This window comes from Saimiri boliviensis, chromosome 15, assembly GCF_048565385.1.
Source record: "Saimiri boliviensis isolate mSaiBol1 chromosome 15, mSaiBol1.pri, whole genome shotgun sequence".
In the NCBI taxonomy this organism is placed as follows: domain Eukaryota; kingdom Metazoa; phylum Chordata; class Mammalia; order Primates; family Cebidae; genus Saimiri; species Saimiri boliviensis.
Window position 1 is genome coordinate 40,668,138 of NC_133463.1, and position 14,416 is coordinate 40,682,553.

Sequence of the window (14,416 nt, forward strand, 5' to 3'; positions counted from 1 at the left end):
CATGCCTGTAATCCCAGCACTTTGGGAGGCTGAGGCGGGTGGATCACGAGGTCAAGAGATCGAGACCATCCTGGTCAACATGGTGAAACCCCATCTCTACTAAAGATACAAAAAATTAGCTGGGCATGGTGGCACGTGCCTGTAATCCCAGCTACTCAGGAGGCTGAGGCAGGAGAATTGCTTGAACCCAGGAGGTGGAAGTTGCGGTGAGCTGAGATCGCGCCATTGCACTCCAGCCTGGGTAACAAGAGCGAAACTCTGTCTCAAAAAAAAAAAAAAAGAAAAGAAAAAAAGAATAAGAATCACGACCCATATTTACAAAGCTTCTGTCTCAGAAAGTACTTTATGGATATTTTCAATTAATCCTGGTAATTTTATTGTGAACTAGATAGAAAAAGGATCTTCATTTAAAAGAAAGAGCACATACTACTGATGACAAAGTGTCAAATCTGGAAACATAAATTGATTTCACTGATTAACCCGAAGTACAGGGAAAATGAGAGGAAAAGAAAAAAGAAGAGAGAGAGAGAAACCTGGGTTCTCATAGAGCAAATTAGAGTAGAAAATTTTTACACTATGAATGTCTACGTTTATAAAGAAAAGACTTGAAGTTTTAGATGAAGTAAAATGTAATCATTTTTCATTCTAAACCGAGGAATGAGTAGCCTCACTTTTTTTGTTTTGTTTTGTTTTGAGATGGAGTCTCACTCTGTTGCCCAGACTGGAGTGCAGTGGCATGATCTCAGCTCACTGCAGCCTGGGCCTTCCAAGTTCAAGCCATTCTCTTGCCTCAGCCTTCTGAGTAGCTGGGATAACAGGGATGTGTCACCACACCTGGTTAATTTTTGTATTTTAGTAGAGATGGGGTTTTACCATGTTGACCAGGCTGGTCTCAAGCTCTTGACCTCAGGTGATCCACCTGCCTCAGCCTCCCAAAGTGCGGGGATTGCAGGTTTGAGCCACCATGTTTGGCTTTTTTTATTTATTTTTGTTTTTGAGACAGTTTCACTTTTTAAATGTTTGACATAAACAGTATCAAACTACAATTACGAGTGGTTTAAACTATGTATTTAGAATACCTGGACAATTTTACTATATATATATATATTACATTAACCACAAGAGATGGGATCTCGCTATTGCCCAGGCAGCCCTCAAATTCCTGGGCCTAACTAATCATCCTCCTTCCGCAGTAGCTGGGTCTACCAACGTATGACACCATGCCTGGTCTAACCACTTTCATTAACATAGATTCACAAAACTGAGGGTTTGAAGGAAATATAGTTGAACATATTTATATAAAAGGCCAGGTTCCTTCCTCCTTACTTGCACTTCCTCCAAAAAGTTGAAAATGCCATGTACTAATTTTTCTTTATGCATTTTCTACAATGCTTTGATGAAAACGTACTACTTAGGCCAGTGTGGTGGCTCCCAGCACTTTGGGAGACTGAGGCTGGCAGATCCCTTGAGCCCAGGAGTTCGAGATTAGCCTAGGCAACATGGTAAAACCTTGTCTCTACAAAAAATACAAAAATCAACACATGCCTGCGGTCCCAGCTACTCAGGAGGCTAAGGCAGGAGGATTGCTTTAGCCCAGAAAGTCTAGGCTAAGTGAGCCATGATCGCACCATTGCACTCTAGCCGAGGCAACAGAACGAGATCTTATCTTAAAAAAAAAAAAAAAAACTTACCACTTTTATGAATTTGACAAATATGAGGATGAAGTATGTATTTATGTAAAGCTTTATTATCAAAAATTGTAATTTTTGATAATAAAGCTTTACATAAATACAAGATACTACAACTAACCTAAATCTGGGCCCAATTGATAAGTAAAAACTTCCTTTCAATTGGGGATTTTTAAAATTTAACTATATATTTTCATTAATAAAGCAAATACACCATCATCCTAATCTTAGACTAAAAATAAAATCAATCTGTCAAAAGCCCTAAAAAGTGTTTCCATATATGATTCTCTCTAATCTTTCATCTCATCTTACATTTAAACTTGATACCTTAGACAGAATCTATGCTTGGACAGTAGATATGCCTGAAGAGATATTAAACATTCTTTTCAAGAATGCTTTTCTCATCACTTAATAAATCAACAAACAACCTGTGGGTCCATTATTTATACAGTGTGAAAGACACTATCCCAACAACTCATCACTAAATGAAACTTTTATCATGTGTTCTAGAAAACAGTACTAATAGGGAATATGCAGTAAAAAAAGTATTTCAAATATTTATTTTTTAAAAAATTTTTAACTTCTACTTTCCCTCCCTTTAATGTCCATTATTAGAAGAATGGTACATAAATTATGATGTAAGCATAGGTAATACTATTGAACTTTTTATTTTATTTTATTTTTATTTTTTGAGACAGGATCTTGCTCTGTCACCCAGGTTGAGTACAGAGGCGCTATCATGGCTCATTGCAGCCTTGACCTCCTGAGCTCAAGCAATCCTCCTGCCTCACCCACCACAGTAGCTGGGACTACCAGCATGCCCCACTGTGCCTAATTAATTTTTTATTTTTTGTAGAAATGAGGTCTCACCATGTTGCTCACACTGGTCTCATACTCCTGAACATAAGCAATCCTTCCACCTCAGCCTCCCAAAAGTGCTGGAATTATATGTGTGAGCCACCACACCTGGCTACAGTTTAGCTTTTTAACAAGATATATTTTAATCTGGAAAGATGTCTATAAAATATTTTTAATGGGAAAAAATTTCAGAGTTATATAGCATTATTCCAAATGTATTTTTAATAAGAAAATGCAAAACAAGGATGATACACATGTATGTATACATAACTAAGCACTAAAATATTATAGACAAATATAACATTAGGCTGGACGCAGGGGCTCATGCTTGTAATCCAAGCCCCTTGGGAGGCCAAGACAGGTAGATCAACTGAGGTTAGGAGTTTGAGACTAGCCTGGCCAACATGGCGAAGCTCCATCTCTACTAAAAATAGAAAAAAATTAGCTGGGTGTGGTGGTGGATGCCTGTAATCCCAGCTACTCAGGAGGCTGAGACAGGAGAATCGCTTGAACCTGGGAGGCAGAGGTTACAGTGAGCCGAGATCGTACCACTGTACTCCAGCCTGGGCAACAGAGCAAAACTCTGCCTCAGGAAAAAAAAAAAAAGAATATAACATTAGTTACTTCGGGAGAGATTGTGAGAAGAAAGACATTAATATTTGTCATATGTTTCCATATTGTTTTATTTACTATATATGGATATTACTTTTGCAATTAAAGTAAAAAAATAAGATTTTTTTAAAAACTAACCTTTTTCTATTCAAGCATGTACTAAATGGCATTACAGGTTTGCAAATAATGCTAAATAATTATAGCTAAAACTTTGCAGAAACGAATCATGAAATATGTATAAAAACTATTAAACTTCAATATTTTTATAATGGTAAATGCTAAGGGAAGTTATAAATACTCCTTTTTATTATTTTAAATACTTTTCTAAATACTCTTTTCTAAATACTTATTTTTATTATTTTAAGGTAAGATTATCTGAAGGCTCAAATATATAACAAGATATCTCAATTCACATGAAGAAAAAATATACTTCAGTTTCACAAATTCCAGGTCTAGCAAAAACAAAACATGAAAGATAAGAGAGTGTCGTCTAATCATCCAAACGCTTCACTCATGACCACACACACAAAGCCAACCTGATTTGTCCTCTGTGTCATCAAAGTCAACGTTGAAGGAATGGCCGCTGTTGCTGATGATTTTAGCTGAGCTTGGGTCATACTTGATACTAAGTGGTCGGAGGGAAGAATCATATTTCACTTCTTTGGTTTTAATCTCAATTGGAGATTGCCGATCACCATCAGCAATAGGGAAAAATTCATTCCAATGAATAGGACCTTAAATATACAGGACCAAAAGAAAACTATTATATAAGTTTTTCTTTCAACAAACATTCATTGAGTATAACACACTGTACTTGAAATTGAAGAAAATGCAAAGATTAATAAAATGAGATTCTCATCCTCAGGAACTTTGAGTGTAATTTTTCTTTTACAAGATTAGTTGTTTTTATTACAGAGGTAGGAAACTCTTGGTGTGCCTTAAATCATTTTCAGAATCAAAATAACCCTTATAGACAGCAGAGTCCGTAAATTTTATAAAGTAGTCTCCAAAGGTAACCTTCTACCAAACTAAAAACAATCACACAATTCATCGTTGAAAACAATAGCATTCAGTCTCAGGTCCAGGAATGAGCTGTGGTTGCTCCAGAGGTCAAGTTTGCAGATTGAGAGAGTCAAAAAAGCTGAGAAAGCCGTGACGCAAAGGAAGGGTATCATTCTTAAAGATGGTGTCCTTTATTCTTCCTTCTATCACTCAGTGCTACCTTCTGGTGTCACTCAGGCCTCCACTCAATTACCTGTGCAACAGGCATGCCAAGAATACATACAAATTTTTCACCTAGGATAATCCCAATAAAATGGCTGCACCATGTCAGGAAATGTAATATTGTTGATTATCTGAAGTGGAGTGAGGTTGTAATTTATTTTTCTCTTTCTTCATTTCAGAAGGTTTTTCCATGGTTATTTTGCCAATGTTACACTTGAATTTCAACACAAGAGACAAGTGTCATTCTGGTCCTCTATTCAAAAAGTCAAAATTACATCAAGTTCACAAATCAGACAAGAGAAATTGAAATGAGCCAATCAGCTGACGGTTCCCTTTTCAATCCTCTTCATTTCTTTGGAAGACTCTATATAAAGTCTTGCCTCTCAAAATCAGCCACAAAGTTGTAGTTTCATGTAAGCTCCATGTCACTCTACAGATGTGAGTCACCTTGTAGGTTATAGGTTCTTAATCTCTTCTCTCTACTATTCGTGAAATTTAGAAGGTTAGCACCAGGTGAGCAGTGCACTGGCTACTGACTAAGATTTCCCCACCTACTTTGCTTACCAATCTTTTACTAAAAATCAAGTACTAATTAAAACATCACGGCATGACAATTAATTAAGCATGTTACTAACAACAACTAAAAAACATTTTAAAATGATAAAATTTAGAGTGATATTTAAATAAATGCAATATATCACAATCATCAACAGCTTCAAACTCTAAATCTTTTTTTTTTGAGACAGGCTCTTGCTCTGTTATCCAAGCTGGAACGCAGAGGTGGAAGCTCAGTTCACTACAACCTCAACTTCCCAAACTCAAATGATTCTTCCCCCTCAGCCTCCCAAGTAGCTAGGAGTACAGGTGTGCACCCCAATACCCAGCTAATTTTTTTTAAAAAACTTTTTTATTTTTATTTTTTTATTTTTATTTTTTGTAGAGAGAAATTCTCACTATATTGCTCACTATATCACTTAGACAGGCTGGTATCAAACTCATGGGCTCAGGTGATCCGCACATCTCAGCTTCTCAAAGTGTTGGGATTACAGGCATGAGCCACCATGCATTTTTGCAAAAGAGAGTGCACACATACATACATACATTCTTTCTTTCATATATCCTTCAGGCACACAAAATCATAGTATAAATATATAACTACACACTCAGCTTAAGAGGTGTCATCTGACAAACTGGACTTCAAAGCCACTTGAGCATCAAAAGTCCTTACTTAGAACCTATTACAGAAAAAAAAAATGTTTATTTAATACTTTTACCATCTTTCTGAGTACTCTTTCTATACATAACCTAGACCATTTTTTCTCCTTAATTCTGAAAATGTCTTCTATTTTGCTGCCACCAAATAAGAGTTAATCTAAAGAAAATTAAATTTCAAACATGCAATGCATGTGTCACAACATGCAGGTGACAGTCTTCCAATTAATAAAGACTTGCTTTCTTCTAATTTCTTTGCTCTCCTATTTTCAGTCCTTTATAATCAGAACCATTTTTAAAAGAAGAGTCAAACCAAAATAAAATAAAAGTAATAATACTTCATATCACATTTCCAATATTATCTACTAACTACCATAGTCAGTTCAGTACCCTGCCTCTTAAAAACGTATCCTTTATCAATTTTTCCAAAAAATTTTCCTCCTCCTCCTCCTCTCTGACCCCCATTAACCTCTAAGGCTAGTCTGGAACTTCTGGCCTCAAGAGATCCTCCCATCTCAGTTTTTGAGTAGCTAGGATTACAGGAGCAAGCCACCATAATTGGCCTAAACATAATTCTTGTACAATGGCACCATTTCGGCTCATGGCAACCTTCACCTTCCTCCCTGGGTTTAAGGGGTTCTCCTGTCTCAGCCTCCTAGTAACTGGGATTACACAGGCATGCGCCACCATGCCCAGCTAATTTTGTATTGTTAGTAGGGATGAGGTTTCTCCATGTTGGTCAGGCTGGTCCAACTCTTGACCTCAGGTGATCTGCCCACCTCGGCCTCCCAAAGTGCTGGATTACAGCATAAGCCACCACACCCGGCCAACACAATTCTTAATTATAGATATACGGTGGTTGCTCAATTGATGTAGGAAAGTGACATACACTTTTCAGAGATGTCACATTCCCTAAACTAAACTAATAAGGTAGTCAAAGGTTAGAGGAAGTCACTAAGTTATTTGCGAAGATAATACCCTTTCAGGGCTTCAGGTCTTGATGTTCCATTTTATCAGCGTTGCTATTCCCAGCTTAAGCCTCTTTTTATCTGCTCAGTCACTGGCTTTATCAATGTTTAAACAGAGAAAAAAAAAAAACAACAAAACTTGTCTAGGAGCCTAGCATGGTGGATCACGCCTGTAATCCCAGCACTTTGGGAGGCTGAGGAGGGCAGATCACGAGGTCAGGAGATTGAGACCCTCCTGGCTAACACAGTGAAAGCCCATCTCTACTAAAAATACAAAAAATTAGCTGGATGTGGTGGCATGCACCTGTAATCTCAGCTACTTGGGAGCCTGAGGCAGGAGAATCACTTGAACCCCGGAAGCAGAGGTGAGCTGAGAGATTGCACCATGGCACTCCACCCTGGGTGACAGAGCAAGACTCATCTCAAAAACAAACAAACAAATAAAAACTTGCCTAGATAGTATATAATACATTTCCAATAGGATTTTGCCAATCTTTCTCTGAAGACCACATCTTTAAGTAAGGATGTGGTCTTCAGAGACAGATTGCATCTAAAAGAAGGGAATGGCTCTACAATTCCTAACCGATATACAAAATCACTCCTTATTAAAGGCTTTTCTAAGATGAATTTTTAAAATTCCTGAAGATAAGCTTCATTCTGGCCAATAATTTCTAACCTACTAAAGAGTAATCAATAACCATTGATTGAAATACCCTTCTTCTTCCTATCATAGGGGCACAGTTGGGATTCAATGACTACTAAGTAACCATAATAAAAACAACTTCAGCAGAGAGGAAAATTAAAGGAGATTTGTTTTGTCATTTTCCCCCCTAAACACACACTGGAAATTAGCAAAATGTAAGATAATTATGGCCTTAATCAAGAAGAAATCTGCCTATATACCTTTTATTATTAAAGTTATAAATTTTACCTGCCGCCATTTTTAAACTAGCATGTTTGAAAAGAGACTACAATTAGAAATTAAACAGGCTACAATTAGAAATGGAACTTTTCTATTAGTTTGTGAAATAAAACTTGCTATAAAACTTGGCCATACTATACTGTTCAATCATGTACATGCTAATAGAAGAAAAGTATTATTAGTCAGTCTTAATTTTTTCTCTAATTATTATGTATTTACTTCTTAAATTGACAAAAATAAGTATATATTTATGTGTACAACATGATGTTCCGAAATATATGCACAAACCTTAATTTTGACAGTTATTCATTATAAGGCTTTTTGGTGTCACTGTAATTATTTCAAGTAATTATCATTTAAAACAATCAGTTCAGTTTAACTTTGTAAAAACAAGAAAAATGTTTTACTTTTGATAATGTGAAATATACAAGAAGTGTGTCTCATTATTGTTCATCCTATTAATATATTTCTATCAAAGAATTACAATTTTAGTAACCGTTTACTCATCATTTGACAAGCGTGGAAAGAGAGAAGAGTGGAGAAGTAACTCACAATATAACTTCATTTCCCAGCAAGAACCTGAAGCCTTACTAAAGTCCCCAGTAGTAGTCAACCAACTGCAAATTGCTATGGGAATATTAACAGTTAACAGCTATTAGGAAACATGCAGTATTTTGTTTGCCAAGAAGCCAACTTAATCTTCAGTGTCACGATGCAAGTTAAGATTTCCTGGGCCGGGCGCGGTGGCTCACGCCTGTAATCCCAGCACTTTGGGAGGCCGAGGCGGAGGGATCACGAGGTCAAGAGATCGAGAACACCCTGGTCAACATGGTGAAACCCCCTCTCTACTAAAATACAAAAAAAATTAGCTGGGCATGGTGGTGCGTGCCTGTAATTCCAGCTACTCAGGAGGCTGAGGCAGGAGAATTGCCTGAACCCAGGAGGCGGAGGTTGCGGTGAGCCGAGATCGCGCCATTGCACTCCAGCCTGGGTAACAAGAGGGAAACTCCGTCTCAAAAAAATAAAAAATAAAAAATAAAAATAAATAAGATTTCCTAAATATATTTTCAAAGATTTGCTACGATTTGTTTCTCCCAAGTGAATAATAGTGAGCTTCCAAGACTGAAAGCGAACTTGTCCTTATTTCATTAAAGTGTGTCATCAGACTTCTAATCTCCAAGGGTATAATTGATAAGTGGCTGTTACTAGGCAAAGTCCTTGGCTTTTCAGATGAAGGTGAACGAACTCGTACGAACATTTGGGAATCTGGGGAATCCTGACAGAGACGACACACACCAAGACTCCTATGCACTACCAACACCCGGTCTACCCTGACAAGCCTGCTCTCCGCTTCCTGCCTTGGGCTCCGGGCAGTGCTGCTCAGTTTAAAGAGGAACCGAAAAGTTTCTCAAAGCGCGAGCCGAGTGTGTGGTCGGCGGGCGCGGGGACGTGGCGCCAGCCCTCTGCCCCGCCTCCGCCGACCCCGCGAAAAGTCCCCCTCGGATCGCAAAGGCGCTCACCGTTGTGCTCGCCGTATCCCCAGCTGAGCCTCGACATGGTCCCGCGGGGTGGAAGGCAGAGGAAGATGTGGCTGGACAGCGAGAGCGCGGCGGGAGCGGGGCGGGGCGCGGGGAGGCCTGCCGGGGCGCGGGCGGCCGAGCGGGAGCCCGTCTACGCGGCCCGCCAGGGGCGCTGCCGCCCGCGCCCTCCAGGCGGCAGAGGCGTGCGGGGAAGGCGCCCGAGCCGCTGGCTGAGTCTCTTCAGTTTGGACTCGGGAATGAGAGATGGAGTTCGACAGCGAGACGGAGAGAGAAAGGTTTCCGAGGGGATCCCTGCCTTCTGAGAAGGAGTCACTCCGGAGAGGAAAGGGCTGCCTAGAGGGCTTCCAGGAAATGAATGAGTCACCAGAGCCGGGAGCTGCCAGGCCGAGGTGGGGATCCCCGTGGAGGCGTAAAAGAGGTCGGAGATGGCCGTGGCAGTGGTGATTACAAATACAAAACATTAATGACGATGGTAATCACCACCACTGAAAAATAACGACATATTAAAGGCTAACCGTGGGCCAGGTTCTTAGCTAAGTTAAAACGTTTACCCACGTTTTCCCATAAAAGGCTCTCAGCACTCCCTCGAGAAAGACTTGTGTCCCCTAATGAGGAGGTCAGGCCTAAGAGGCGCTAGGTAACCCACCCCAGGTCGCACAGCTAAAGCCGGCGGAATCGCTGTTGGAGAGGACGAGCTCCCCGCCCTGGGCTGGCTTCATTGCCCATTCATCCTTTCCTTACCTCTTCCTCTCACCCTGCAGGCTTGCTGAGATCTGGTCCCCAAATTCTGCTGCCCTCCTGACATCGAAAGAAAGAAGGTTTTCAGATCATCTTTCCTGGGTGCTTGGTGGGCTTGCTACCCTACGACCGGAGGCAGAACTAGCTGTGCAGAGCTTGAATTTCTGGCCTGGAGTAGCAGGAGTTCTGGGTTCAAAGTGAAAAATGAGAAGTATGTACATGAACCACTTTCTACTGCCTTGTCTCAGGTCAACTGCCTCCTATTTTATAAATCCAAGCAACTTCTTTGTAAGAAACCTAGTATGCCCATTTTCAGTAACTCAGATGATTTAGCATGTCAAGATGAATAATGTTCTTAACGTTTTGAGTAAATATCAGTTCCTGATACACAATAATAGTGGTTACATGAATGGATGAATAAATGAGTAGACCAAAATTGTTAAAGAAATTCTGGTCAGTGGGCTTCAAATACTTCCCAAATTGTTACTTTTGTTGCTTGGTACACAATTTGTAGCCACCCAATGGGTTCACCTTGCCCGCTGTCTAGACAGAGCTTACTTATCAAGACAAGGGAATTGCAATATAGAAAGAGTAATTCACGTAGAACCAGCTGTGCAGGAGACCGGAGTTTTATTATTACTCAAACCAGCCTCCCCCAGCATTTGGGGATCAAAGTTTTTAAGGACAATTTGGTGGGTAGGGGGAGTCAGGAGTGCTCATTGTTTGGGTCAGAGATGAAATCATAGGAAGGCAAAGCTGTCTTGCACTAAGGTAGTTCTTGGATAGGGCCATAGGGTCAGATCAGCCAGTTTATCAATCTGGGTGGTGCCTGCTGATCCATCAAGTGCAAGGTCTGCAAAATATCTCAAGCTCTGATCTTGGGCTTTACCATAGTGATGTTATTCCCAGCAGCAGTTTGGGGAGGGTCAGAATCTTGTAGCCTCCAGCTGCATGACTCCTAAACCATAATTTCTAATCTTTTGGCCAATTTGTTAGTCCTACAAAGGCAGTCTAGTCCCCAGGCAAGAAGAGGGTTTGTTTTGGGCAAGGGCTGTTATCATCTTTGTTCTAAACTATAAACTATGTTCCTCCTCCAAGTTAGTTCAGCCTATGCATAGGAATGAATAAGGACAGCTTAGAAGTTAGAAATAAGGAGTTGCGTGGCCGGGCACAGTGGCTCAAGCCTGTAATCCCAGCACTTTGGGAGGCCGAGGCGGGTGGATCACGAGGTCACGAGATCAAGACTATCCCGGTCAACATGGTGAAACCCCGTCTCTACTAAAAATACAAAAAATTAGCTGGCCATGGTGGCGCGTGCCTGTAATCCCAGCTACTCAGGAGGCTGAGACAGGAGAATTGCCTGAACCCAGGAGGCGGAGGTTGCGGTGAGCTGAGATCGCGCCATTGCACTCCAGCCTGGGTAACAAGAGCAAAACTCCGTCTCAAAAAAAAAAAAAAAGAAAAAAGAAAAAGAAATAAGGAGTTGCTTAGGTCTGGTCTTTTCACTGTCCGTTATAATTTTGCAGTAGCAGTTTCAAGTTCCCTCTTGTTTAAAATCATAGGGCAGTCTATATAATTTTCTAAAACAGCAATCTAAATCTTGGAAACAATCAAATTACCATTCATAAAAAACTGGTTATATCATCTGTAGAGCATCCATCCTTCAATGGACTTTTTTTTTTTTTTTTTTTGAGATGGAGTTTCGCTCTTGTTGCCCAGACTGGAGTGCAATGGTGTGATCTCTGCTCACTGCAACCTCTGCCTCCCAGGTTCAAGCGATTCTCCTGCCTCAGCCTCTGGAGTAGCTGGGATTACAGATATGTGCCACTACGCCTGGCTAATTTTTGTATTTTTAGTAAAGATGGGGTTTTACCAAGTTGGTCAGACTGGTCTTGAACTCCTCACCTCAGGTGATCCACTTGCCTCAGCCTCTCAAAGTGCTGGGATTACAGATGTGAGCCACTGTGTCCAGCTGCCATTCCATGGGCTTCTGTCCAATTATAAAAAGAATGAAGAGCTCCATGAGCAGACCAGATATAAAGTGAGTCCTGGGATGTATTGATGATAGGGGGTGGGAGAAGCAAAGGTGCAAAAGAGTGTATATAATAGACTACATGTTTAAGAAAAAAAGAGAAATAAGAAACTGCATACATGTTTTCAGATTTTTACCAAAAAGATGTAGAGGATAAGCCATAAATTAATTAAAATGGTTCCTTATTGAGGATGAGTGTGAATGGGGTGGAAGTGTCAGAGCCAATGGAACCACAGCAACTCCATCTTGAATTCAAGCTGGATAAAATAAGACTGGGATCTTTTGGGGGGGCTCCATTCCCGGGAGGTTAGGCATTCTTAGTCACAGGATGACACAGGAGGTTGGCAGGAAGGGTATCAAAAGGGACGGGTCATAAAGACTCTGCTTTATGGATGCAGTAAAGACATAAAACAGGATGCAGTAAAGAAGCTGGCCAAAACCCACCAAATCCAAGATGGCTTCGAAAGTGATCTCTGTCATCCACACAGCTCAATATATGCTAATTATAATGCATTCACATGCTAAAAGACTCTCCCACCAGCCCCACAGTTTACAAATACCATGGCAACATCTGGAAATTACCCTATATGGTCTAAAAGTGAAAGAAGCCCTCAGTTCTAGGAAATTCCCACCCTTTTCCCAGAAAAACTCATGAATAATTCATCCCTTGTTCAGCATATAATCAAGAAATAACAATAAAAGTAGCCAACCAGTAGCCTTTGGGGCTGATCTGTCTTATGGAGTAGACAATCTTTAATTTATTTACTTTTCTAATAAATTGCCTTTACTTTACTCTGAGCACTCACCCCAAATTCTTTATTGCATGAGATCCAAGAACCGTCTCTTGGGATCTGGATTGTGACCTCTTTTCAATGACAGAGGGATAGGGATGAGTGAAACTTCTCAGTATATCTTTATGACTTTTAATCATAATGTCTTTAAATTAACTTTAGCCTAAAGCTGCCTCCTTGCATATTTTAAGTTCAGGTTAAAGGTTTCTCTGTATATAGTGAACTATAACCTAACTAGATGTGTAAATAAACTGTAGCCCACTCTTGTGCCAATCACTGAGTGTTGGCCAATCAAAGGCAGCCAACTGTTCAAACCCTATTCAACTAAGGCAAACTTTGAGCTGTAACCAAACCAGCTGTTTCTGTATCTGACTTCCATTTTCTGTCTGTCTGTTACTTTCCTTTCTCTCTGTCCATCAACCTACCCACAGGGTAGGGCCGGGGTCTCTCTGAACCTATTCTGATTTGGGATACTATCCAATTTGCAAATTGTTCTTTGCACAATTAAACTCTGTTCAATTTAACTTGTCCAAGATTTTTCTTTTAACACTGTTCTGCATTTTTAAAAAATAAAATTAAATCAAAGAGAATAAAAAGCAAACCCTGAAATTGAATTCAAACAGAAACAATTAAAATTATTTGTATACTGAATTGATAATGTAACCATAAAGAAAAAGTTAAATAGCATTTGAATATAGTATTTTGGCTACATATATATATCCTTAGTAGGACATATTACATATTAAGAAGAAATACAAGAAAATCTTGAACATTACTAGTAGGTTTGTTTTTGGTAGGATATTAGTGTTATGCTTCTGAAACCATTTTTTGTTTATTTATTTGTTTGTTTTTTTGAGACAGAATCTCTCTCTGTCATCTAGACTGGAGTGCAGTGGTGCAATCTCAGCTCACTGCAACCCCACCTGCCAGGTTCAAGCGATTCTCCTACCTCGGACTACCAAGTAGCTGGGATTGCAGGCACCCACCACCACGCCCAGGTAATTTGGTCTTTTTAGTGGAGATGGGGTTTCACCATGATGGTCAGACTGGTCTGGAACTCCTGACAAGTGACCCACCCACCTTGGCCTCTTAAAGTGCTGTGATTAGGAACCAATGCACCCAGCTGGAAACCATTTTTGTATAAATTTTAAGATAGAACAAATGAACAAATATATTGATAATCTCTGGAACCATGATTTTCATTCTGGTTTATACAAAAATACAAAATGACAGAAGCTAAGAAATAAACCTGTGGTGTTGTATTTGAATATTATGTTCACTGAAAGATCCTAAAAACAATAATATCCCAATAATAATGAAGCCCATAAACCTTAAAATCTATAGCCCTTCACTGAGGGACCATTTCTAAAGCCATATACTAATTTTGCATTTATAATTTTACATTTCTTCTCTTTAAAAAAAAAAAAAAAGTTCCCAAATTGTAGTAGCTCAAGCTCTACAAATCTGGACCTACCCCTTGCTACCAGACACTGAAACTGCCCAATGGGTTCATCTTGCCCACTTCCTAGGCAGAACCAATTATTGATCAAAACAGGGGAATTGCAATAGATCCAGCTAAATAGGAGACTGTAGCTTTTTTGTTTGGTTGGTTTTTTTGAGACAGGGTCTCACTGTGTCACCTAGGCTGGAGTGCAGTGGTGCAATCATGGCTCACTGCAGTCTCCACCTCCCAGGCTCAAGAGTCCTCCTACCTCACCCTCCCAAGTAGCTGAGATTGCAGGCATATGCCACCATGCCTGGGTAACTTAATTTTTTTTGGTTGTAGGGAGAGACAGGGTCTCACTATGCTACCCAGGCTGGTTTCAAACT

At 40.0% G+C, this 14,416-nt stretch overlaps 1 protein-coding gene across 3 annotated transcripts in view; it reads right to left on the reverse strand.

Moving 5' to 3' along the window:
- Positions 1-14,416, reverse strand: part of CA13 (carbonic anhydrase 13) — a 69,570-nt gene that overhangs the window by 33,137 nt on the left and 22,017 nt on the right. For 2 of the 3 annotated variants that reach the window (XM_074386915.1, XM_074386916.1), the window contains exon 3: positions 3,695-3,892. In XM_074386915.1, coding sequence (XP_074243016.1) covers positions 3,695-3,892 — 198 coding nt within the window. Of the gene's footprint in view, positions 1-3,694; positions 3,893-9,004; positions 9,384-14,416 lie in introns of those variants that run through there. The other variant, XM_039464635.2, reaches the window with a different exon arrangement.